Here is a 27500-nt window from a genome sequence, read left to right as displayed (position 1 = left end):
TCCTGGGGAACGACAGGTAACATGACACAAAATCTATAGGTCCACCGATGCTTTTGTCTACATGATTTACTGACAAAACACATGTACACACATGCAAACATGTAATCACATACACACACCTACTCACATCCACTTATGTACTCACCTGCAATGGATTGCACATCACCAGCAACATCTGGATACATCTGGAAAGGGACAATAGGTTTAGGATAAAGGGTATCTGCATATCTCAGAGCCAGTGATTCCTTTCCTTCCATCTGTCTCGTCCATTTCACAACACTGAGACCTATTCTTGGCTAACCAGAGGAAGTTTCTCACTGGACTTCTGTTATCACAACAGACACCCTTATTCTGATACCAGCAGAACCACCAGCCTTGACCCTTGACCTTAGAAGAGGTCACTTTAGGTGACTATCAACAGCATCATCTAGTGGAGATATGGCCAGCACTGCCTTTTGACGTTACTTTTAAAGATAAAAGAAAAACAAAGGTTACTTAATGTTTAACCTTTTCCTATCTATATTGTGTAGGTAACTGATTTTTAGTTGTCTTACTACCTGTTCTGTTCAATGTTTTGTCATGTTCTTTTGTATTTTGAAAGGAAATGGCAATGAGGTTCCATTGGCTCCTCTTCATCCCTGCCTTTGGAGTCCAAATGCCCAGATCCAGACACCAGACACTCAGACTTTCCTTCTTTCTCTCTCCATCTTTTCTTTCCTCTCTCTCCTTCTCCCTCTCTTTCTCTGGGGGGGGGGGGGGGGGGGGGGGGGTGATTAGTCACAGAACAGGGTGGTGTGTGGTTGGCACGGCGACATGCGAGACAGACAGACAGACATCCAGGGACAGTCGGGGACAACACCCAGTCTACATGTTTTCCTCCATCAGAGCAGCAGGAAAACCCTCAGCCCTCTGACTGACTGACTGACACCTCTCCCACTCAACCACCGCTTGACCTCTACATGACTGGAATGTGCCATGGTGGAGGTGGCCAGAAGGTCACATGACTGTGTGTGTGTTTTTGTGTGTGTGTGTGTGTGGAGGCTTTCAGCTGGGCTGCTAAAGCAGATGTAGAATGGTGTGGTGGTAGAGAGAGATGGGCTGTGTTGTCTGTTACTGATGCTGTGGAGAAGTACATGCACCCCCTCGCTCTCTGACTTTCTCTCTCGCTGCCTCTCTCTCCCTCTCTCTCCCTCTCTACCTCTCTCCCTGTCTCTCTCTCTGTGTTGTAGTGTAGAACACAGAGACAGAGTAGCAAGCTTGTTAAGTGAAGTGTTGACAAATGGGTGATTCCATGTCAGCATGGAAGGCTGTTTGATATGCTTTTTACATTTGTATCACAAAACATTTTTGAGAAAATCCTGAAGAAAGTGGCCATTTTAAGCCCTTTTCAGACCTCTACATGCTATAATGAGCAATGAAGTGTACATGATACAGACCCCAAACACCCCGGTGTCATTATACTCCTAATAGTCTGCTCTAAAATATGGAGTTTCGCTAAAAAGGACCAAAAATGCACACTTTCAACATGATTTTCAAATGATTTTCAAATGTAAAAAGCATCCTTCCTCACAATTAAGTTTTTATGTGAAAATGAAACATTTTTAGGCCATGGTGGCATGGAATCACCCCAAATGCAGTACACATGTTTTCCTCTTCTCTTCTATCTGTTCACTCTCTTTGTCCTTCTCCCATATCTCCCATGTCTCCCTCTCTCCCTACCCCTGTTCTAGCTCTCGACCCCCTCCCTCCGTATCGCTCCTCTCCCATATGCTCAGTGTTTAGGGATGGAGGAGACTCCCCCACACAGTCATGGCCTCACACACACAGATGTGCAGGTTGTGTATGTGTGTGCACGCTGGCAGCAGGCAGCTGACAGCTGGACTAAAGCAAAGACTGATGCACGAGAGAGAGAGAGAGAGAGAGAGAGAGAGCGAGAGAGAGAGAGAGAGAGGACATTATTATACTCATCCTCTAGATATACAGTGTCTGGAGAAAGAGGGGTGTCCCCATATTCTATGGCATGACAGAACGTGAAGAAGAGAAGAGTCTCTGATCCAGCCACTGATGATACATGTACCTCACTCTTAACTCACTCAACCCACATACTACAAACCCCACCAACCCAAACACACAAGAAGCCAAACTCCTCAGATGCAACAGTGCACTGATTGTCTTTCCCTTAGCTGGTGTATCAGCTCATAGAGGCTGATAACAGATGCAGACACCAGGGAAACCAAAGCTGCATTCTGCCTGCACAGCTGAAAAGGTGACGGTGTCTATGCATTGTGAGGACTCTCAGCTGTTAAAACATCACTACTGCAGAGGAGACAGAGTACAGTGCTTCAGTTCTGGATTCTACCTCTCTCCCCTGACCAAAGACACACTATGCCAGTGAGAAAGAGAGAGAGAGAGGAGAGAGAGAAAGCAGAGAATGGCAGAGAAGAGAGAAAGAAGACGGGGAGAATAACAACGCGAGAGAGTAGAAGAGACATTATGAGGGCGGTATAGTTCTAGAAGAGGGACAGAAGGAGAGCCTAGTTACACTTTTGGCAAAAAAAGCATGTAGCTGACATCATAAACCTGCATCTCTGAAGGTCTCCCATGTGAAGTAGACTTTAAGGTATAGTGGGCCTCACTATGGCGCTCTAGCGTGGAGTAATGGTGAAGGTTGTGGGCTGCAGAATGGAGCAGTGGTTGAGGTAGTGGGTCTCAGTGTTGAGAAACGGTTAGGGTGGTAGGCCTCAGCGCGGAACAGTAGGCCTCAGAGCGGAGTTGTGGTTTGAGCAGCAGAGAAGTAAGTCCCAGTGGTGGTAAAAGCAGTAATAGGCCCCAGCGTGCAGCAGTGGTTTTAGAGGAAGAGCACTATAGGTCCCAGCGTACAGCAGCAGTGGTTTTAGAGGAATAGCACTATAGGCCCCAGCGTACAGCAGCAGTGGTTTTAGAGGAATAGCACTATAGGCCCCAGCGTGCAGCAGTGGTTTTAGAGGAATAGCACTATAGGTCCCAGCGTGCAGCAGCAGTTTCAGAAGAATAGCACTATAGGCCCCAGTGTGCAGCAGTGGTTTTAGGGGAATAGCACTATAGGCCCCAGTGTGCAGCAGTGGTTTTAGAGGAATAGCATTATAGGCCCCAGTGTGCAGCAGTGGTTTTAGAGGAATAGCACTATAGGCCCCAGTGTGCAGCAGTGGTTTTAGAGGAATAGCACTATAGGCCCCAGCATGCAGCAGTGGTTTTAGAGGAATAGCATTATAGGCCCCAGTGTGCAGCAGTGGTTTTAGAGGAATAGCACTATAGGCCCCAGTGTGCAGCAGTGGTTTTAGAGGAATAGCACTATAGGCCCCAGTGTGCAGCAGCAGTTTTAGAAGAATAGCACTATAGGCCCCAGTGTGCAGCAGTGGTTTTAGAGGAATAGCACTATAGGCCCCAGTGTGCAGCAGTGGTTTTAGAGGAATAGCACTATAGGCCCCAGTGTGCAGCAGTGGTTTTAGAGGAATAGCACTATAGGCCCCAGTGTGCAGCAGCAGTTTTAAAAGAATAGCACTATAGGCCCCAGTGTGCAGCAGTGGTTTTAGAGGAATAGCACTATAGGCCCCAGTGTGCAGCAGTGGTTTTAGAGGAATAGCACTATAGGTCCCAGCGTGCAGCAGTGGTTTTAGAGGAATAGCACTATAGGCCCCAGTGTGCAGCAGTGGTTTTAGAGGAATAGCACTATAGGTCCCAGCGTGCAGCAGTGGTTTTAGAGGAATAGCACTATAGGCCCCAGCGTGCAGCAGTGGTTTTAGAGGAATAGCACTATAGTCCCCAGCGTGCAGCAGTGGTTTTAGAGGAATAGCACTATAGTCCCCAGTGTGCAGCAGTGGTTTTAGAGGAATAGCACTATAGGTACCAGCGTGCAGCAGTGGTTTTAGAGGAATAGCACTATAGGCCCCAGTGTGCAGCAGCAGTTTTAGAAGAATAGCACTATAGGCCCCAGTGTGCAGCAGTGGTTTTAGAGGAATAGCACTATAGGCCCCAGTGTGCAGCAGTGGTTTTAGAGGAATAGCACTATAGGCCCCAGTGTGCAGCAGTGGTTTTAGAGGAATAGCACTATAGGCCCCAGCGTGCAGCAGTGGTTTTAGAAGAATAGCACTATAGGCCCCAGTGTGCAGCAGTGGTTTTAGAGGAATAGCACTATAGGCCCCAGTGTGCAGCAGTGGTTTTAGAGGAATAGCACTATAGGCCCCAGTGTGCAGCAGTGGTTTTAGAGGAATAGCACTATAGGCCCCAGTGTGCAGCAGCAGTTTTAAAAGAATAGCACTATAGGCCCCAGTGTGCAGCAGTGGTTTTAGAGGAATAGCACTATAGGCCCCAGTGTGCAGCAGTGGTTTTAGAGGAATAGCACTATAGGTCCCAGCGTGCAGCAGTGGTTTTAGAGGAATAGCACTATAGGCCCCAGCGTGCAGCAGTGGTTTTAGAGGAATAGCACTATAGTCCCCAGCGTGCAGCAGTGGTTTTAGAGGAATAGCACTATAGTCCCCAGCGTGCAGCAGTGGTTTTAGAGGAATAGCACTATAGTCCCCAGCGTGCAGCAGTGGTTTTAGAGGAATAGCACTATAGGCCCCAGTGTGCAGCAGTGGTTTTAGAGGAATAGCACTATAGGTACCAGCGTGCAGCAGTGGTTTTAGAGGAATAGCACTATAGTCCCCAGCGTGCAGCAGTGGTTTTAGAGGAATAGCACTATAGGCCCCAGTGTGCAGCAATGGTTTTAGAGGAATAGCACTATAGGCCCCAGTGTGCAGCAATGGTTTTAGAGGAATAGCACTATAGGTCCCAGCATGCAGCAGTGGTTTTAGAGGAATAGCACTATAGTCCCCAGCGTGCAGCAGTGGTTTTAGAGGAATAGCACTATAGGCCCCAGCGTGCAGCAGTGGTTTTAGAGGAATAGCACTATAGGCCCCAGTGTGCAGCAGTGGTTTTAGAGGAATAGCACTATAGTCCCCAGCGTGCAGCAGTGGTTTTAGAGGAATAGCACTATAGGTCCCAGCATGCAGCAGTGGTTTTAGAGGAATAGCACTATAGTCCCCAGCGTGCAGCAGTGGTTTTAGAGGAATAGCACTATAGTCCCCAGCGTGCAGCAGTGGTTTTAGAGGAATAGCATTATAGGCCCCAGCGTGCAGCAGTGGTTTTAGAGGAATAGCACTATAGGCCCTAGGGTGCAGCAGTGGTTTTAGGGGAATAACACTATAGGCCCCAGCATGCAGCAGTGGATTTAGAGGAATAGCACTATAAGCCCCAGTGTGCAGCAATGGTTTTAGAGGAATAGCACTATAGGCCCCAGCGTACAGCAGCAGTGGTTTTAGAGGAATAGCATTATAGGCCCCAGTGTGCAGCAGTGGTTTTAGAGGAATAGCATTATAGGCCCCAGCGTGCAGCAGTGGTTTTAGAGGAATAGCACTATAGGCCCCAGTGTGCAGCAGTGGTTTTAGTGGAATAGCACTATAGGCCCCAGTGTGCAGCAGCAGTTTTAGAAGAATAGCACTATAGGCCCCAGTGTGCAGCAGCAGTTTTAGAGGAATAGCACTATAGGCCCCAGTGTGCAGCAGTGGTTTTAGAGGAATAGCACTATAGGCCCCAGTGTGCAGCAGTGGTTTTAGAGGAATAGCACTATAGGCCCCAGCGTGCAGCAGTGGTTTTAGAGGAATAGCACTATAGGCCCCAGCGTGCAGCAGTGGTTTTAGAGGAATAGCACTATAGGCCCCAGCGTACAGCAGCAGTTTCAGAAGAATAGCACTATAGGCCCCAGCGTGCAGCAGTGGTTTTAGAAGAATAGCACTATAGGCCCCAGGGTGCAGCAGTGGTTTTAGAAGAATAGCACTATAGGCCCCAGTGTGCAGCAGTGGTTTTAGAGGAATAGCATTATAGGTACCAGCGTACAGCAGCAGTTTCAGAAGAATAGCACTATAGGCCCCAGTGTGCAGCAGTGGTTTTAGAGGAATAGCACTATAGGCCCCAGTGTGCAGCAGTGGTTTTAGAGGAATAGCACTATAGGCCCCAGCGTACAGCAGCAGTTTCAGAAGAATAGCACTATAGGCCCCAGTGTGCAGCAGTGGTTTTAGAGGAATAGCACTATAGGCCCCAGCGTACAGCAGCAGTTTCAGAAGAATAGCACTATAGGCCCCAGTGTGCAGCAGTGGTTTTAGAGGAATAGCATTATAGGCCCCAGCGTACAGCAGCAGTTTCAGAAGAATAGCACTATAGGCCCCAGCGTGCAGCAGTGGTTTTAGAAGAATAGCATTATAGGCCCCAGCGTGCAGCAGTGGTTTTAGAGGAATAGCACTATAGGCCCCAGTGTGCAGCAGTGGTTTTAGAGGAATAGCACTATAGGCCCCAGTGTGCAGCAGTGGTTTTAGAGGAATAACACTATAGGCCCCAGCGTGCAGCAGTGGTTTTAGAAGAATAGCACTATAGGTACCAGCGTACAGCAGCAGTTTCAGAAGAATAGCACTATAGGCCCCAGCGTGCAGCAGTGGTTTTAGAGGAATAGCATTATAGGCCCCAGCGTGCAGCAGTGGTCAGAGGCTAGACCATTGAACCCATGTTTGTGTCGAGCAGGGTTGGACTCAATTCGGAATTTCTGCTGTGTGTACAGCAGTAAGTTATAAAGGATGGTGTGTATAGACAGTATGGACAGTATATGAATAGAAAAGTTGCGTACAGCAGTAGTTATATAGGATGAGCCTTGACTAGAATACAGTACACTGAGTGTACAAAACATTAAGAACACCTTACTAATATTGATTTGCACCCCCTTTTGCCCTCAGAACAGCCTCAATTAGTCAAGCATGGTGTCAAAAGTGTTCTACAGGGATGCTGGCCCATGTTGACTCCAATGCTTCCCATAGTTGTGTCAAGTTGGCTGGATGTCCTTTGGGTGGTGGACCATTCTTGATACACACGGGAAACAGTTGAGCATGAAAAACCCAGCAGCGATACAGTTTTTGACACACAAACCGGTGCGCCTGGCACCTACTACCATACCGTGTTCAAAGGCACTTAAATCTTTTGTCTTGCCCAATCACCCGTTGAATGGTACACATACACAATCCATGTCTCAATTTTCTCAAGGTTAACAAATCCTGTGTCCTCCCCTTTATCTGCAATGATTTGAAGCAGATTTAACAGGTGACATCAATAAGGGATCATAGCTTACACTTGGATTCCCCTGGTCAGTCAGACCGTCATGGAAAAAGCATTGTGTTCCTAATGTTTTGTACACTCAGTGTATAAACATACAGAATAAAATGGGTAAAACAGTATGTAAACATTATTGAAGTGATCAGTGTTCAGTGACTATGTACAGTGCATTCGGAAAGTATTCAGACCCCTTGACTTTTTCCACATTTTGTTACCTGACAGCCTTATTCTAAAATTGATTAAATTGTTTTTACCTTCTCAATCTATACACAATACCCCATAATGACAAAGCAAACACAGGTTTTAAGAAATCTTTGAAAAAAAATATAAAATAAACCTGAAATATTGCATTTACATAAGTATTCAGACCCTTTACTCAGTACTTTGGCAGAAATTACAGCCTCGAGTCTTCTTGGGTATGACGCTACAAGCTTGGCACACCTGTATTTTGGGAGTTTCTTCTATTCTTCTCTGCAAATCCTCTCAAGATCTGGCAGGTTGGATGGGGAGCATCGCTGTACAGCTATCTTCAGGTCTCTCCAGAGATGTTTGATTGGGTTCAAGTCTGTGCTCTGGATGGGCCACTCAAGGACATTTAGAGACTTCTCCAGAAGCCACTCCTGCATTGTCTTGGCTGTGTGCTTAGCGTCTCTGTCCTGTTGGAAGGTGAACCGTAGCCCCAGTCTGAGGTCCTGCGCGCTCTGGAGCAGGTTTTCATCAAGGACTTAGCTCTTTTCATCTTTCCCTCGAACCTCACTAGTCTCCCACTCCCTGTGGCTAAAAAACGCTGCCACCACCATGCTTCATTGTAGGGATGGTGCCAGGTTTCCTCCAGAGGTGAAAGAGTTCAATCTTGGTTTCATCAGACCAGAGAATCTTGTTTTTCATGGTCTGAGAGTCTTTAGGTGCCTTTTGGCAAACCAATCGGGCTGTCATGTGCCTTTTACTGAGGAGTGGCTTCTGTCTGGCCACTCTACCAAAAAGGCCTGATTGGTGGAGTACTGCAGAGATGGTTGTCCTTCTGGAAGGTTCTCCAAACTCCACAGAGGAACTCTGGAGCTCTGTCAGAGTGAACATCGGGTTCTTGGTCACCTCCCTGACCAAGGCCCTTCTCCTCCAATTGCTCAGTTTGGCCGGGCGACCAGCTCTGGGATGAGTCTTGGTGGTTCCAAACACTTTCCATTTAAGAATGATGGAGGCCACTGTGTTCTTGGGGACTTTCAATGCTGCAGAAATGTTTTGGTACCCTTCCCCAGATATGTGTCTCGACACAATCCTGTCTCAGAGCTCTACGGACAATTCCTTCGACCTCATGGAATGGTTTTTGCTCTGCATGCACTGTCAACTGTTGGACCTTTATATAGACAGGTGTGTGCCTTTCCAAATCAAGTCGAATCAATTGAATTTACTACAGGTGGACTTCAATCAAGTTGTAGAAACATCTCAAGGATGATCAATGGAAACAGGATCCACTTGAGCTCAATTTCGAGTCTCAGAGCAAAGGGTCTGAATACTTATGTAGATAAGGTATTTCTGTTTTTTATTTTTAATATCAAAAGACCTGTTTTACCTTTGTCGTTATGGGGTATTGTGTGTAGAATGATGAAGATTTTAACTTTATTTTTAAGACCTGTACTCTATCTGCCTTCTAGACGGTAGCGAGGTGAACAGGCCATGGTTCAGGTGTCTGAGGTCCTTGATGATCTTCTTAGCCTTCCTGTGACACCGGGTGCTGTAGATGTCCTGGAGGGCAGGCAGTGTGCCTCCGGTGATGAGTTGGGTTGACCGCACCATCCTCTGGAGAGCCCTGTGGTAGCGGATGGTGCAATTGCCATACCAGGCGGTGATACAGCCCGACAGAATGCTCTCAATGGTGCATCTGTAGAAGTTTGTGAGGGTCTTATGGGACAAGCCCAAATGCTTCATCTTCCTCCCTGTCGATGTGCTCTTGTTAGTAATCAGGCTTACCACTGTTGTGTCATCTGCAAACTTGATGATTAAGTTGGAGATGTGAGTGGCCACGCAGTCATAGGTGAACAGGGAGTACGGGAGAGGGCTGAGCACACACCCCTGTGGGGCACCGTTTTAGCAGATCAGCATAGTGGAGGTGTTGTTGCCTATCTTCACCACCTGGAGTCAGCCCGTCAGGAAGTCCAGGACCCAGTTACACAGGGCTGGGGGCCATTCCCAGGGCCCCGAGCTTAGTGTTGAGCTTGCAGGGCACTATGGTATTGAAGGCTGAGCTGTAGCCGATGAACTGCATTCTTACTTAGATATTCATCTTGTCCAGATGGAATAGGGCAGTGTGTAGTGTGCAGTGTGATGGTGATTGCATCATCCTTGGATCTGTTGGGGCTGTATGCAAATTGTAGTGGGTCTAGGGTGTTGGGTAAGGTGAAGGTGAAGGTGATGTGATCCTTAACTAGCCTCTCAAAGCACTTCAGAAGTGAATGCTACAGGCCCATAGTCATTTAGTTCAGTTACCTTTGCTTTCTTGGGTACAGGAACAATGGTGGACATCTTGAAACAAATGGGATAGGGAGAGATTGAATATATCTGTAAACTCTCTGTACATATGCTCTGAGAACGCGGCTCAGATCCCCGCTGGCCTGGGCCGGCAGCCTCACGAGGGTTAACACGCTTAAACGTCTTACTCACGTATACCATGGAGTACGAGAGCTCACATCCCTTGTGTTTTTCTCGAAGCGGGCAAAGAAGGTATTTAGCTTGTCCGGAAGAAGGGCATCGGTCTCCGCAACGTGGCTGCGTTTCCCTTTATATCCTGGGATTGTCTTGTGTTCCTGCCACATACGTCTTGTGTCTGAGCCGTTTAATTGCGACTCCACTTCATCCCTGTACTGACGTTTTGCCTGTTTGATTGCCTTACGGAGGGCTTGTATATGTCCATGTCCCCAGTCACCTTGCTGTGGTTAAATGCGGTGGTTCGAGTTTTCAGTTTTGCACGAATGGTGCCATCTATCTATGGTTTTTGACTTGGATAAGTTCTGATCATCACAGTGGGAACAACATCCTCTATGCACTTCCTGATTAACTCAGTCACCAAGTCAGTGTATACATCAATGCTACTCTCAAAGGCAACCCGGAACATATCCCAGACCGTGTGATCAAAACAATCTTGAAGCATAGATTCCAATTGGTCTGACCAATGTTTAACAGTCCTTATCATGGTTACTTCCTGTTTAAGTTTCTGCCTATAGTAGAGGTGAATCCAAATAGTGGCATGATCTGATTTACCAAAGGGAGGGCCTTGTCCCCGTCCCAGAAGGGGTAGTAGCAATGGGCAAAAGTGCACAGGAGATATGTTGAAAGAACTTCGGTAGTGATTTCCTCAGATTTCGTTTATTCAAATTTCCAGCAAATTTCCAATACATTTATGCAGCCTCAGGATATGCGGTTTCCAGTTTGTACAAAGTCCAGTGTAGTTCCTTGAGAGAATTATCTCGGGAGGTAATGCGGTCGGCATTTGATAATCCAGATCGGGAGGACAAAAGGACTTAAATTCCTGTATGTTACCACAATCACACAATGGGTAGTTAAAAACTTATTTGGGATCAGCGTCACTTCCATGGGACAGTTGAACTAACATAGGCTAATGTGATTAGCATGAGGTTGTAAGTAACAAAAAAATTCACAGGACATAGACATATCTGATATTGGCAGAAAGCTTAAATTCTTGTTAATCTAACTACACTGTCCAATTTACAGTAGCTATTACAGTGAAAGAATACCATACTATTGTTTGAGGAGAGTGCACAATTTTGAACATAAAAGTTATTAATAAACAATAGGCATATTTGGGCAGTCTTGATGCAAATTTTTAAACAGAAATGCAATGTTTCATTGGATCAGTTTAAAACGTTGCACACACACACACACTGCACATACATTATGGCCTTTCTTTTGCATTTCAAAGATGATGGTACAAAAAAATACAAAAGAACAGTTGTTTTTTTTCGTTGTATTATCTTTAACCCGATCTATTGTGTTATATTCTTCTACTGTACATTCCTTTTACATTTCCACAAACTTCAAAGTGTTTCCTTTCAAATGGTACCAAGAATAGGCATATCGTTGCTTCAGGGCCTGAGCTACAGGCAGTTAGATTTGAGTATATCATTTCAGGTGAAAATTGAAGACAGAGGTTAATCATGAAACATACACCTCCACCTTTCTTTTTCCCAGAGAGTTCTTTCTTCCTGTCTGCGCAATGGATGGAGAACCCTGCTGTCCAAATGAACAGGGACAGTATATCTGGAGAGAGACAAGACTCCGTGAAACAGAGTATGTTACGGTCCCTGACGTCTCTTTGGAGCTCGTCTACTTTATTGTCCCAGGGACTGAACATTAGCAAGCTATACTGTATACTCGGAGCGATGGATGGTATGCACGCCTCCTGAGTCAATAAGAAGCCAACTTCTTACTCCTCCTCTCTGGTGACAGCGTCTTGGAGCAGCCCCTGGGATGAATGGGATTGCCTTGGGAAGTTCAAACAAAGGATCCAGTTCAGGGAAGTTGCATATCTGTTTGAAATGCTTGTGAGTGACCGCCGATCTAATATCCAAAAGTTATTTTCGGCTGAAGCTAATAATGCAAGAAACATTCTAAGCAAATACTGTAGGAAATGTTACACACACATAAAATACTGCAGAGCTGGCTAGGAGCTAGAAACAGGGCTACCATGTCTTTCGTCGCCATCTTGTCAAAAAGACAAACCAATTCAGATGAGATGTGAAACATGACAGTCTCTTTCATTTGACAAATCATTTTATCAAAATTATCTACAACTTTTTAATGCAAAAAATACACATATCATACAGTATTTTTCAATTGTCATGAGATGTTAGATTGTCTCTTCTATATGGCAATGTTTGATCTAATGTATGCAATTATATAATGCTACATGACATTGGAAACCACACATGATGTCAAAATAAAGATGTGTAGTGATGTGTAAAATAAATAAGACATTCTGCTTCCTGTGGGGTGTGGCCAATTCAAATGAGAGAGAGATTCTATTTAAACTCTTTAAAATCATCCTCAGCTCTGGCATTTTCCCCAGTATTTGTAACCAAGGACTGATCATCCCAATCCACAAAAATTGAGACAAATTTGACCCCAATAACTACCGTGGGATATGCATCAACAGCAACCTTGGGAAAATCCTCTTCATTATCTTTAACAGCAGAATCATACATTTCCTCATCGAAAACAATGTACTGAACAAATGTCAAATTGGCTTTTACCAACTTACCGTACGACAGACCATGTATTCACCCTGCACACCCTAATTGACAAATAAACAAACCAAAACAAAGGCAAAGTCTTCTCGTGCTTTGTTGATTTCAAAAAAGCTTTTGACTCAGTTTGGCATGAGGCTCTGCTATACAAATGGATAGAAAGTGGTGTTGGGGGAAAAACATACAACATTATAAAATCCATGTACACAAACAACAAGTGTGCGGTTAAAATTGGCAAAAAACACACACATTTATTTTTTTTCCACAGGGCGACAGGGATGCAGCTTAAGCCCCACCCTCTTCAACATATATATCAAGGAATTGGCGAGGGTACTAGAACCATCTGCAGCACCCGGCCTTACCCTACTAGAATCTGAAGTCAAATGTCTACTATTTGCTGATGATCTGGTGCTTCTGTCCCCAACAAAGGAAGGCCTACAGCAGCACGTAGATCTTCTGCACAGATTCTGTCAGAACTGGGCCCTGACAGTAAATCTCAGTAAGACAAAAATAATGGTGTTCCAAAAAAGGTGAATACAAATTCCATCTAGACACCGTTGCCCTAGAGCACACACAAAACAATACCTCAATACATATCTCAGCCTAAACATCAGCACCACAGGTTACTTCTACAAAGCTGTGAACGATCTGCGAGACAAGGCAAGAAGGGCCTTCTATGCCATCAAAAGGAACATAACATTCAACATACCAATTAGGATCTGACAAAATACACTTGAATCAATTATAGAACCCATTGTTCTTTATGGTTGTGAGGTTTGGGGTTCGCTCACCAACCAAGAATTCACAAAATGGGACAAACACCAAATTCAGACTGCATGCATAATTCTGCAAAAATATATACAACATAACTCAGAGCAGAATTAGGTCGATACCCGCTAATTATCAAAATCCAGAAAATAGCTGTTAAATTCTACAACCATCAAAATGGAAGCGATTCCCAAATTCCCTAACCTTCCATAACAAAGCCATGACCTACAGAGAAATGCACCTGGAGAAGAGCCCCCCCCTAAGCAAGCTGGTCCTGGGGCTCTGTTCACAAACACAAACAGACCCCACAGAGCCCCAGGACAACAGCACAATTAGACCCAACCAAATCACGAGAAAGCAAAAATATAATTACTTGACACATTGGAAAGAATTTACAAAACAACTGAGCAAACTAGAATGCTATTTGGGCCTAAACAGAGAGTACACAGTGACAGAATACCTGACCACAGTGACTATGTACAGACTCAATGAGCATAGCCTTGCTATTGAGAAAGGCCGCCAAAGGCAGACCTGGCTCTCAAGAGAAGACAGGCCATGTGCACACTGCCCACAAAATGAGATGGAAACTGAGCTGCATTTCCAAACCTCCTGCCAAACGTATGACCACATTAGAGACACGTATTTCCCTCAGATTACACAGGCCCGCAAAGAATTTGAAAACAAATCTAATTTTGATAAACTCTCATATCTGTTGGGTGAAATACCACAGTGTGCAATCACAGCAGCAAGATGTGTGACCTGTTGCCACAAGAAAAGGGCAACTAGTGAAGAACAAACACCATTGTAAATACAACCTATATTTATGTTTATTATTTTCCCTTTTGTATTTGCACTATTTGCACATCATTACAACACTGTATATAGTGTGACATTTGAAATGTCTTTATTCTTTTGGAACCTTTGTGAGTGTAATGTTTACTGTTCATTTTTTAGTGTTTATTTCACTTTTGTTTATTATATATTTTACTTGCTTTGGCAACAAGGTTGGGAAGGTTATTGCCTAAACGTAATCAGTTACAGTGACTATTTACCTGTCCAGAATTGTAATCACTAACGCAACTTTTGGATTACTCAAAACATCTGATTACATTCAGCTACTTTTAGATTACATTCCCCTTAAGAGGCATTAGAAGAAGACAAAATGTATGTTACCAATTGAATGACATCTATTGCAGGATAAATCAATGTTAAAGTTTACGTAGCTGGCCATATATGGATGTTACATTTTACTTTATGGGTTGGTTATGAAGGCTTCTACTAACCCATCGCTTTCTACTACATATAATATCATGATTAAATGATATATTTACATTAAAAGACTTTGGTTATCAGAATTACAGTCATTCCAATAAATGTTGCACCCCTTGATCTTCAAGAATAGGACTCGGAAATATGGAAGTATAGATTAGCCAAATTGTTTTACCTGAGCATAAACCCCCAAATATGGACATATTAGTCAGCCCTACTCTGTTGTTTATGATTTTGTTGTCATGGAGGACTGATTGTCCTCATTGATTCGAGATTAAAAATAAATGCTGCGCTCACGGAATGGCATGCTTTGCGAGTTACTGAAAAGTGCTATTTACATGTGAAAAATGAATGCAATATGCTGCATTTGTTATAGGCCTATTATTAACCATTTTGTTGGGGACACTTTGATATCTTGATAACATGCAGCTGTTTAAAGGGCCAATCCACAGATGAAACAATACAAAAATGGTTGCCCCGCCTCTGTTTTGGTAAAAAGCTGAGGGATGGGCCTGGAGAAATGTAACCACTCTCAGATTAACAGACAGAGCTATGGATGCAAGGACTGACCATCCATGATATCAACATTATGGTTTATACCATGTTATGAGGATATACAGTGTTTGTTTACATTTACAATGTTTATAAACACTGGAGAAAAACAAGCTTATATTTTGGGTTCTAATGGGGAGTGAAAGTTGAACTAAGCCCATGAGTCATACAGTATATAAGTTATATTCTTCAAGAATCAATGGAAATATATACAGTACCAGTCAAAGGTTAGAACACAGCTACTCATTCAACTTTATTTATTTTTTGTTTTATTATTTTCTACATTGTGGAAAAGTAGTGAAGACATCAGAACTATGAAATAACACATATCTAAATATATTTTACATTTAAGATTCTTCAAAGTAGCCATCTTTTTCCTTGATGACAGCTTTGCACACTCTTGGCGTTCTCTCAACCAGCTCCCTGAAGAATGCATTTCCAACAGTCTTGAAGGAATTCCCACATATGCTGAGCACTTGTTGGCTGCTTTTCCTTCAGTCTGCTGTCCAACTCATCCCAAACCATCTCAATCCACCATTTTCCATCCTGGTCAAATAGCCCTTACACAGCCTGGAGGTGGGTCATTGTCCAGTTGAGAAAAAAAAGTATAGTCCCACTAAGTGCAAACCAGATGGGATGGTGTATCTCTGCAGAGTGCTGTGGAAGCCATGTGCGCCTTGAATTCTAAATAAATCACTGACAATGTCACCAGGGAAGCACCCCCACACCATCACACCTCCTCCTCCATGCTTCACGGTCGGAACCACACATGCAGAGATCATCAATTCACCTACTCTGCATCTCACAAAGACATGGCGGTTGGAAAGAAAAATCTCAAATTTGGACTCATCAGACCAAAGGATATTTTTCCACCGGTCTAAGTCCATTGCTTGTGTTTCTTGGCCCAAGAAAGTCTCTTCTTCTTATTGGTGTTCTAGTAGTGGTTTCTTTGCAGCAAATAAACCATGAAGGCCTGATTCACGCAGTCTCCTATGAACATATGATGTTAAGATGTGTCTGTTACTTGAACTCGGCTGCAATTTCTTTAGGCTGCAATTTATGAGGCTGGTAACTCTAATGAACTTATCCTCTGCAGCAGAGGTAACTCTGGGCCTTCCTTTCCTGTGGCGGTCCCCTCCTCCCCCAACCTTGTCACAACACAACTGATTGGCTCAAATGCATGAAGAAGGAAAGAAATTCCACAAATGAACAAGGCACACCTGTTAATTGAAATGCATTTCAAGTGACTGCCTCATGAAACTGGTTGAGAGAACGCCAAGAGTGTACAAAGCTGTCAAGGCAAAGGGTGGCTACCCTCGAAGATTCTGTTGTTCGACATTTGTTTGGTTACCACATGATTCCATATGTGTTGTTTCATAGTTTTGATGTCCTCACTACTATTCCACAATGTAGAAAATAGTAAAAATAAAGAAAACCCTTGAATGAGTAGGTGTGTCCAAACCTTTGACTGGTACTGTATTTATAAACTCAACAAAAATTAGAAATGTCCCTATTTCAGGAATCTGTCTTTCAAAGATAATTCGTAAAAATCCATATAACTTTGCAGATCTTCATTGTAAAGTGTTTAAACACTGTTTCCCATGCTTGTTCAATGAACCATAAACAATTAATGAACATGCGCGTGTGGAACGGTCGTTAAGACACTAACTGCTTACAGACGGTAGGCAATTAATGTCACAGTTATGAAAACTTAGGACACGAAAGAGGCCTTTCTACTGACTCTGAAAAAAAAAAAGATGCACAGGGTCCCTGCTCATCTGTGTGAACGTACCTTAGGCATGCTGCAAGGAGGCATGAGGACTGCAGATGTGGCCAGGGTAATAAATTGCAATGTCTGTACAGTGAGATGCCTAAGACAGCACTACAGGGAGACAGGACGAACAGCTGATCGTCCTCGCAGTGGAAGACCACGTGTAACAATACCTGCACAGGATCGGTACATCTGAACATCACACCTGCGGGACAAGTACAGGATGGCAACAACAAGTGCATGAGTTACACCAGGAATGCACAATCCCTTCCTCAGTGCTCAGACTGTTCGCAATAGGCTGAGAGAGGCTGGACTGAGGGCTTGTAGGCCTGTTGTAAGGCAGGTCCTCACCAGACATCACCGGCAACAACATTGCCTATGGGCACAAACCCACCGTCGCTGGACCAGACAGGACTGGCAAAAAGTGCTCTTCACTGACTAGTTGCGGTTTTGTCTCACCAGGGGTGATGGTCGGATTTGCGTTTATCGTCGAAGGAATGAGCATAACACTGAGGCCTGTACTCTGGTGTGGGATCGATTTGGAGGTGGAGGGTCCGTCATGGTCTGGAGCGGTGTGTCACAGCATCATCGGACTGAGATTGTTGTCATTGCAGGCAATCTCAACACTGTGGGTTAGAGGGAAGACATCCTCCTCCCTCATGTGGTACCCTTCCTGCAGGTTCATCCTGACATGACCCTCCAGCATGACAATGCCACCAACCATACTGCTCATTCTGTGCGTGATTTCCTGCAAGACAGGAATGTCAGTGTTCTGCCATAGCCAGTGAAGAGCCCGGATCTCAATCCCATTGAGCAAGTCTGGGACCAGTTGGATAGGAGGGTGAGGGCTAGGGCCATTCCAACCAGAAATATCCGGGAACTTGCAGGTGCATTGGTGGAAGAGTGGGGTAACAGCAAGAACTGGCAAATCTGGTGCAGTCCAGGAGGCGGAGATGCACTGCAGTACTTAATGCAGCTGGTGGCCACACAAGATACCATTTCTGTTAGTCACATGTCTATGGAACTTGTTCAATTTATGTCTCAGTTGTTGAATCTTATGTTCACACAAATATTTACACATGTTAAGTGTTAACGCAGTTGACAGTGAAAGGACGTTTCTTTTTTTTTGCTGAGTTTAAATATATATACACTACTGTTCAAAGGTTTGGGGTCCCTTAGAAATGTCCTTGTTTTTGAAGCTTCCTTAAATAGTGCTCGCAAAACACCAGTCTCAACGTCAACAGTGAAGAGGCGACTCCAGGATGCTGGTCTTCTAGGCAGAGTTGCAAAGAAAAAGCCACGTCTCAGACTGGCCAATAAAAAGAAAAGATTAAGATGGGCAAAAGAACACAGATACCGGACAGAGAAACTCTGCCTAGAAGGCCAGCATCCTCGATTCGTCTCTTCACTATTGACGGTGAGACTGTTGTTTTGCAGGATCTATTTAATGAATCTTCCAGTTGAAGACTTGTGAGGCATCTGTTTCTCAAACTAGACATTCTAATATACTTGTCCTCTTGCTCAGTTGTGCACCGGGGCCTCCCACTCCTCTTTCTATTCTGGTTGTAGCCAGTTTGCGCTGTTCTGTGAAGGTAGTAGTACACAGTGTTGTACGAGATCTTCAATTTCTTGGCAATTTCTCACATGGAATTGCCTTCATTTCTCAGAACAAGAATAGACTGATGAGTTCCAGAAGAAACAACTTTGTTTCTGGCCATTTTGAGCCTGTAATCGAACCCACAAATTCTGATGCTCCAGATACTCAACTAATCTAAAGAAGGCCAGTTTTATTGCTCCTTTAAATCAGGACAACCGTTTTCAGCTGTGCTAATAGAATTGCAAAAGGGTTTTCTCATGATCAATTAGCCTTTTAAAATGATAAACTTGGATTAGCTAACACAACGTGCCATTGGAACACAGGAGTGATGGTTGCTGATAATGGGCCTCTGTACACCTATGTAGATATTCAATTTAAAGAATCTGCCGTTTCCAGCTACAATAGTAATTTACAACATTAACAATATCTACACTGTATTTCTGATGAATTTGATGTTATTTTAATGGACAAAAAATGTGCTTTTATTTCAAAAACAAGGACATTTCTAACTGACCCCAAACTTTTGAATGGTAGTATGTATATATATATATACAGTTGAAGTCGGAAGTTTACATACACTTTAGCCAAATAATTCACAATTACTGACATTTAATCCTAGTTAAAATTCCATTTTAGGTCAGTTAGGATCACCACTTTATTTTAATTATGTGAAATGTCAGAATAATAGTAGAGAGAATGATTCATTTCAGCTTTTATTTATTTTATCACATTTAATTTTATCCATAGGCTGGGATCCGCACTATGCTGCTGTCGCAAGAGCGCATTTTTCACTGGCTGTCCACTGGTTTCAAAAACAATGATTGATAGGCAGCTTAAACTTCTTAAATTCAACCATCATTGGGTTCAAATACACATTTTGATTCGTGAACAGCCATCCACAACAACCACAATACGTAAATCGTAAATAGCTTAACGAGAGAGCAGCAGTGTGATTCACATCAATATGAGAGAGAGAGAGAGAGAGAGAGAGAGAGAGAGAGAGAGAGAGAGAGAGAGAGAGAGAGAGAGACCTGTACAGGTTGTCTGAGCAAGGGAATGAGAACTATCTGGAGATGACTGCCATCTGGGAGAAATACAGAAGACACAAAGAAAGATAAATAAATTCCTGGCTTTTAACGGGACACACCTCAAATAGTCAACCGCAGGCACTCCACTCTATCCTTTAACACAGTGGCAGTTGGCATGTCAGCATTTTCCTATTCCATTAGATATTGTTGTAGCCTATGAGCCAATGAATGTTTGCGATAGTGTGTAGACTATGATTAAATCCAATTACTGTACTCTACTTCATATAAACCGAGGTCCAATTGAATTGGTCAACATCAACAACACCAGCAATAAGGGTTATAAAGGTGTTTATGACATGTCCGAGTGGCGTAGCCCAAACTCTAACCCAGTGACACTGAAACGTTTGCCAATCACAACCTGACCTATCTTGAAACGTTTCTATGGTGACATATGGGAAGAGATAGTCAAATAAATAGCCAGAGAAACCCTATATATAAAGCAATTTATGTTTGAGTCTTATATATATATATGACTGAAACATAAGTTGTTTTATATATCAATAACATTATTGAGAAATGTGTTGTTAGAGAGACTTACAAGACAGCGAGCGTGGAGAGAAGGGACCGCATCTCTTCCCCCCTCCACTACGGAACTTCGCCCAGAGTCAGTCTCCTTGTCGGTCAGAGCCGGTCCGACAGTCCGGAGAGTTTACTTGTGTGTTTATAATCCGCTGGATGGAGTGGAGGGTCAAAGAGTCAGCGGACACTCTCGTTGGCATCCGTTTGCGGTGGGTGGGGTGTGGCGGTGCGGGCCGGGGTGTGGCGGTGCGGGGCGGGGTGGCCGTGCCACTGTGACCAGAGGGCTACCTTTCTTGGCTGTCACTATGGCTGGTGGAGCGGGGAGGGGCGGAGCGCGGGGAGAGGTTAGGACATTAAACAGCTGCAGCCTCCGGGCTTGAGAGGAACAGGTGAAAGCGCCTTCACGGCTCACAGCTGCTGAAGTCCAATCGACTCCCCCGCTACGTTATGTGTAATTCACGTTCGTCCTGGTGTTTTGGTGCTACAATAAGGTTTATACTAGGTCAATAACTTTATTCTGAGAGAATTCCACATTGGACGAATTTGAAGATATGAGACGCAGAAAGAGGTATCTAGTCCCTGCGAGGCAAGGTAAGGCGCTGTGGGAGGCGGGGTACCTGGACGGGCTGGAGGCGAGGGCGGCGTGGAGAAGGGGGCTCTGCGGGCGCCGGGTGCTGCAGGGCGGGCTCGGTCATGGCTACTTCCCCACGATGGGTCACGAAGTCTCTGGCCCGGGGGACACCGAACAACAGTGTCCAGTAGAGAGGAGAAAAGCCCGGAGCGGTCCAGCTCAGAGGGAGATGGAGAGAGTTGAATGAAAGGGAAGAGGTGAGGGGGAGTGAGAGAGAGGAGGGATGTAGTGATAGAGGGAGGGGGAATTGGAGAGGATGGGAACAGCTGTGACTGGGTGGCGGACCCAGCCACCCGCGACAGCACGGAAATGAAAGCCGCTCTTTGCACCTGATTTCCCTGACTTCCTCGTCTGTCTCAGCCGCAAGTTGCCTGGCTGCAGTCCTCCCAGAGCTCCGACACAATACCAACCAAAACACAGAACGATTACATCACCTCGAAACTGTTCGAAGGGGAAAAAAAGCTATCTGATATTTTTTTTATATCTTTTTTTAAATAGAAAGTTAGCAGTTTTCCTGAAAAAAACAACAACGTGTTTTTGGCTGGTACAAAGATCCGAGCGTTGCAGAACAGAAGAAACGGGTATACTTCTGTTGATAAAGAAATAAGGGTAAAGTGAATGCGAGCACTTGAAACGACGTTTACCTAATCACATTGAGAAATCGATCCAAGAACCTGCACCTTCTCTCCCTCTCTCTCTCTCTGTTTCCTTCCAATCAGTGGCGAGAGGAAAACACAAAAAGGACACAGCTGCGGCTTTTCTCCAGCTCCAACATATATGTTGGTTTTCGCTTTCAAAAAAATGAAAAGATTTTCCTTCCGCAAAAAGCTTGTCTTTACCGTGGATGGGATTGCTGTATGGGATAGACGAGTCAGTCGGCAGGCGCAAACCTCACTCCAAGAAAAAACAGAACAAGATTTTAACAGCCGTGGATCAATCCACCGCTCCCTCCCTCCTTCCCATCACCAGCCACCTCTCCCTCTGCTGCTCTCTCTCTCCGCACCCACTCTCTCACACACACACTTAATGGATCAAAATTAGATCAGTCAGTCGCTATGTGACGCCGACCAACTCCGGCAAAACCGTGTTGGACATGTCACTGGCTGCAAGTAGTGGAAGTGGAAACAAGGCTGAGTTTTTACAAATCTCCACAAAATACGGGTTTATGTGGGTTTCTCTGCTCTTTTGCAACCTTTCACAACTCCCTGGGGAATAAAAGAGGCGAGTTACTTTTGCCCTCAGATTACTCCTCGCCTCAGTGAAAGAGAAACCCGACCACTGCCACCCCTCTGCCCTGGACCCATGGTGGGGCGAGACCGCTAGAGCGGGAAGAGTGGAGGGTGGGGGGCACGACTAGCAGAGCAGACCCTCAAAGTAAATAATTAAGTTATGTATTTTGACTTTGTTTCATAACTTATAAGTTCAACCTTAATAGGGGAAAATGAAACGGAGAGTGAGAGACAGTCCGCTTGAAAAGTGGGAGGGCGGTATGTAAGCATGGACTCGGATCCAAAACGAACATTTCTTAGGGATTTCGGCAGCAACGCCCGCTCTGCGCTCCCAACTCTCTCTCTCACCACCACAGAACCGCAGACGGTCAGCCAAGCCAACACAACAATCCTTCCATACCTCTCTCTCTCTCTCTCTCTCTCTCTCTCTCTCTCTCGCTCTCTCACACACACATGCACGCGCGCACATGACAGCAGCTACGTGGCTGGGTAGGGGTACTGTGGTTGAATGGCTTTTAAGTCATGTTCAATAGAAGAGCTCCTGGCCTTCCTCCTCTACTGGCCCTCTTCCCGTCCCTGCACCTGTGTCTGGGTGGATAGTTTACTCATTTGGTCTGCCTGGTGTCCAGCTAGCCAGGCCAGGGCAGGAGGGCACTTCTTATAAACCACCTGGCTGACCACAGCCCGCTGGACCACAGGTTCAAACAGACACATATGTGACCGCTGTTTACTCCAACACACCACAGGGGGCGCCAGTCATTACACAGGGCATTCCTTTGCCCCAGCTTGCTCTTGGTAATTGGTGTAATTTAAACATGGTCTTTATTAGACTATGAGAGTTTCAGAAATACCCCAATTCAGATGTGTCATGCCCATATGAGGCACAGGGGCACGTGTCCCTTTAGATGTGGCCTGTATAAATCAAATCAAAAATAATTTTGTGTTAAAAAACTAGCCACCTAGCAATTTTCTGAAGTTGGTTTTAGCTAGCCCAGATAGGTTCCCAGTCTCCCAACCTCATAAGTAGCCTGAAGTTGGTTTTAGCTAGCCCAGATAGGTTCCCAGTCTCCCAACCTCATAAGTAGCCTGAAGTTGGTTTTAGCTAGCCCAGATAGGTTCCCAGTCTCCCAACCTCATAAGTAGCCTGAAGTTGGTTTTAGCTAGCCCAGATAGGTTCCCAGTCTCCCAACCTCATAAGTAGCCTGAAGTTGGTTTTAGCTAGCCCAGATAGGTTCCCAGTCTCCCAACCTCATAAGTAGCCTGAAATGGCTTCTTGGTAGCTATCAATCAAGATAGAGTAGCTAGCTTGTATATCTTAACTGGCATGCCTGCTGGCAAGGTTGGTAGACTTTAGAATCGCAAGCAATAACTAAAGGTACTGAATAAAACTCACATTCCTTTCAAATGTTTACCAAGATTTAAAAAAGAACCACCAGTCAGGAGGATACAGAAAGTTCAAGAGATATGCTTAGATATGCAGAGAAATATACATATTTTAGAATAGCGGATTTGGCTATCTCAGGCCCAGCCATGCTTCTATTCCTGCATTGCTTGCTGTTTGGGGTTTTACCTTGGGTTTCTGTACAGCAGTTTGAGATATCAGCTGATGTAAGAAGGGCTTTATAAATACATTTGATTTGATTTGATTTGCTGACAGGTGTATACAACCGAGCACACATCCATGCAATCTCCATAGAGTAACATTGGCAGTAGAATAGCACATACTGAAGAGATCGTCATAGGACGCCACCTTTCCAACAAGTCAGTTTGTCAAGTTTGCACTGCTGGAGCTGCCCCGGTCAACTGTAAGTGCTGTTACTGTGAAGTGGAAATGTCTAGCAGCTCCAACGGCTCACCACAAGTGGTAGGCCACACAAGCTCACAGAACAGGACCGACGAGTAGCGCGAACAAATCGTCTGTCTTCAGTTGCAACACTCACTACCGAGTTCCAAACTGCCCCTGGAAGCAACGTCAGCACAAGAACTGTTTGTCGGGAGTTTCATGAAATGGGTTTCCATGGCTGAGCAGTTGCACACAAGCCCAAGATCGCCATGCGCAATGCCAAGTGTCGGCTGGAGTGGAGTAAAGATTGCAGCCATTGGACTCTGGAGCAGTGGAAACGCGTTCTCTGAAGTGCTGAATCACGCTTCACCATCTGGCAGTCCGACGGACAAATTTGGGTTTGATTAGATGTATAATGGCGCCGGAGGAGATTTATATTAAATGTATAATGGCGCCGGAGGAGATTTACATTAGATGTATAATGGCACCGGAGGAGATTTACATTAGATGTATAATGGCGCCGGAGGAGATTTACATTAGATGTATAATGGCGCCGGAGGAGATTTACATTAGATGTATAATGGCACCGGAGGAGATTTACATTAGATGTATAATGGCGCCGGAGGAGATTTACATTAGATGTATAATGGCGCCGGAGGAGATTTACATTAGATGTATAATGGCGCCGGAGGAGATTTACATTAGATGTATAATGGCGCCGGAGGAGATTTACATTAGATGTATAATGGCACCGGAGGAGATTTACATTAGATGTATAATGGCGCCGGAGGAGATTTACATTAGATGTATAATGGCGCCAGAGGAGATTTACATTAGATGTATAATGGCACCGGAGGAGATTTACATTAGATGTATAATGGCGCCGGAGGAGATTTACATTAGATGTATAATGGCGCCGGAGGAGATTTACATTAGATGTATAATGGCACCGGAGGAGATTTACATTAGATGTATAATGGCGCCGGAGGAGATTTACATTAGATGTATAATGGCACCGGAGGAGATTTACATTAGATGTATAATGGCACCGGAAGAGATGGCTGCCGTTTTACGATCTCCTAACCAATTGTGCTATTGTGTGTGTTCTTTTGTTTAATTTGAAACTTATTTTCTACATAATGTTTCTGCCACCGTGTGTTATGACCGAAAAGAGCTTCTAGATATCAGGACAGCGATTACTCACCCCATGCTCACGGAATACTTTTTCTTCAAAGAGTCGGACGGGAAGGATTTACTTCAGACACCCGACAAGGCCCTCATCCTGTCATTCGCAGTCTCCCTTTACCATCGGTCTTATTAGCCAACGTACAATCAATGCAAAATAAAATAGATAAACTATAATCACGTATATCCTACCAACAAGACATTAAAAACTGTCATATCTTATGTTTCACAGAGTCGTGGCTGAACGACAACATGAATAACGTATAGCTGGTGGGTTTTAAGCTGTATCGGCAGGATAGAACAGCGGCCTCTGGTAAGACAAGGGGTGGCTTTCTATGTATATTTGTAAACAACAGCTGGTGCACAAAATCTGAGGAAGTCTCAAGGTTATGTTCGCCTGAGGTAGAGCATCTCATGATAAACTGTAGACTACTCATCAAGAGAGTTGTCATCTATATTCTTCGTAGCTGTCTACAGTGCCTTGCGAAAGTATTCGGCCCCCTTGAACTTTGCAACCTTTTGCCACATTTCAGGCTTCAAACATAAAGATATAAAACTGTATTTTTTTGTGAAGAATCAACAACAAGTGGGACACAATCATGAAGTGGAACGACATTTATTGGATATTTCTAACTTTTTTAACAAATCAAAAACTGAAAAATTGGGCGTGCAAAATTATTCAGCCCCCTTAAGTTAATACTTTGTAGCGCCACCTTTTGCTGCGATTACAGCTGAATGTCTCTATCAGTTTTGCACATCGAGAGACTGATTTTTTTTCCCCATTCCTCCTTGCAAAACAGCTCGAGCTCAGTGAGGTTGGATGGAGAGCATTTGTGAACAGCAGTTTTCAGTTCTTTCCACAGATTCTCGATTGGATTCAGGTCTGGACTTTGACTTGGCCATTCTAACACCTGGATATGTTTATTTTTGAACCATTCCATTGTAGATTTTGCTTTATGTTTTGGATCATTGTCTTGTTGGAAGACAAATCTCCGTCCCAGTCTCAAGTCTTTTGCAGACTCCATCAGGTTTTCTTCCAGAATGGTCCTGTATTTGGCTCCAGCCATCTTCCCATCAATTTTAACCATCTTCCCTGTCCCTGCTGAAGAAAAGCAGGGCCAAACCATGATGCTGCCACCACCATGTTTGACAGTGGGGATGGTGTGTTCAGCTGTGTTGCTTTTATGCCAAACATAACGTTTTGCATTGTTGCCAAAAAGTTCAATTTTGGTTTCATCTGACCAGAGCACCTTCTTCCACATGTTTGGTGTGTCTCCCAGGTGGCTTGTGGCAAACTTTAAACAACACTTTTTATGGATATCTTTAAGAAATGGCTTTCTTCTTGCCACTCTTCCATAAAGGCCAGATTTGTGCAATATACGACTGATTGTTGTCCTATGGACAGAGTCTCCCACCTCAGCTGTAGATCTCTGCAGTTCATCCAGAGTGATCATGGGCCTCTTGGCTGCATCTCTGATCAGTCTTCTCCTTGTATGAGCTGAAAGTTTAGAGGGACGGCCAGGTCTTGGTAGATTTGCAGTGGTCTGATACTCCTTCCATTTCAATATTATCGCTTGCACAGTGCTCCTTGGGATGTTTAAAGCTTGGCAAATCTTTTTGTATCCAAATCCGGCTTTAAACTTCTTCACAACAGTATCTCGGACCTGCCTGGTGTGTTCCTTGTTCTTCATGATGCTCTCTGCGCTTTTAACAGACCTCTGAGACTATCACAGTGCAGGTGCATTTATACGGAGACTTGATTACACACAGGTGGATTGTATTTATCATCATTAGTCATTTAGGTCAACGTTGGATCATTCAGAGATCCTCACTGAACTTCTGGAGAGACTTTGCTGCACTGAAAGTAAAGGGGCTGAATAATTTTGCACGCCCAATTTTTCAGTTTTTGATTTGTTAAAAAAGTTTGAAATATCCAATAAATGTCGTTCCACTTCATGATTGTGTCCCACTTGTTGTTGATTCTTCACAAAAAAATACAGTTTTATATCTTTATGTTTGAAGCCTGAAATGTGGCAAAAGGTCGCAAAGTTCAAGGGGGCCGAATACTTTCGCAAGGCACTGTATTTACCACCACAAACTGATGCTGGCACTAAGACCGCACTCAATGAGCTGTATACGGCCATAAGCAAACAGGAAAACACTCATCCAGAGGTGGCGCTCCTACTCCACACAGAGACGCGTACAAAGCTCTCCCTCGCCCTCCATTTGGCAAATCTCACCATATTTATATCCTCCTGATTCCTAAAGCAGGAAGCACCAGTGACTCGGTCAATAGGAAAGTGGTCAGATGAAGAAGATGCTAAGCTACAGGACTGTTTGCTAGGACTGACTGCAGGACTGCTTTGCACAGACTGGAATATGTTCTGGGATTCTTCAGATGGCATTGAGGAGTACACCACATCAGTCAATGGCTTCATCAATAAGTGCAGCTGGTTGCATCACTGCCTGGTATGGCAACTGCTCGGCCTCCGACCGCAAGGCACTACAGAGGGTAGTGCATACAGCCCAGTACATCACTGGGGCCAAGCTTCCTGCCATCCAGGACCTCTGTACCAGGCGGTGTCAGAGGAAGGCCCTAAAAATTGTCCAAGACTCCAGCCACTCTAGTCATAGACTGTTTTCTCTGCTACCGCACGGCAAGCGGTACCTGAGCGCC

At 44.5% G+C, this 27500-nt stretch overlaps 1 protein-coding gene across 1 annotated transcript in view; it reads right to left on the bottom strand.

Annotated features, from left to right (window-relative positions):
* The window catches only part of LOC110504898 (fibroblast growth factor 18-like), a 51076-nt gene extending 29489 nt beyond the window's left edge, over positions 1-21587 (bottom strand). The window contains exons 1-2 of the mRNA XM_036970494.2: positions 20015-21587; positions 146-185 (exon numbers count right to left, since the gene is read on the bottom strand). Coding sequence (XP_036826389.1) covers positions 146-185; positions 20015-20046 — 72 coding nt within the window. The 5' untranslated portion in view covers positions 20047-21587. The remainder of the gene's footprint in view (positions 1-145; positions 186-20014) is intronic.
* Between the last annotated feature and the right edge of the window lie 5913 nt (positions 21588-27500).

This window comes from Oncorhynchus mykiss, chromosome 25, assembly GCF_057628025.1.
Source record: "Oncorhynchus mykiss isolate SJ-2025 chromosome 25, ASM5762802v1, whole genome shotgun sequence".
NCBI lineage: Eukaryota > Metazoa > Chordata > Actinopteri > Salmoniformes > Salmonidae > Oncorhynchus > Oncorhynchus mykiss.
The sequence above is the reverse complement of the archived record's forward strand: the minus strand, read 5'-3'. Positions and strand labels throughout refer to the sequence as shown.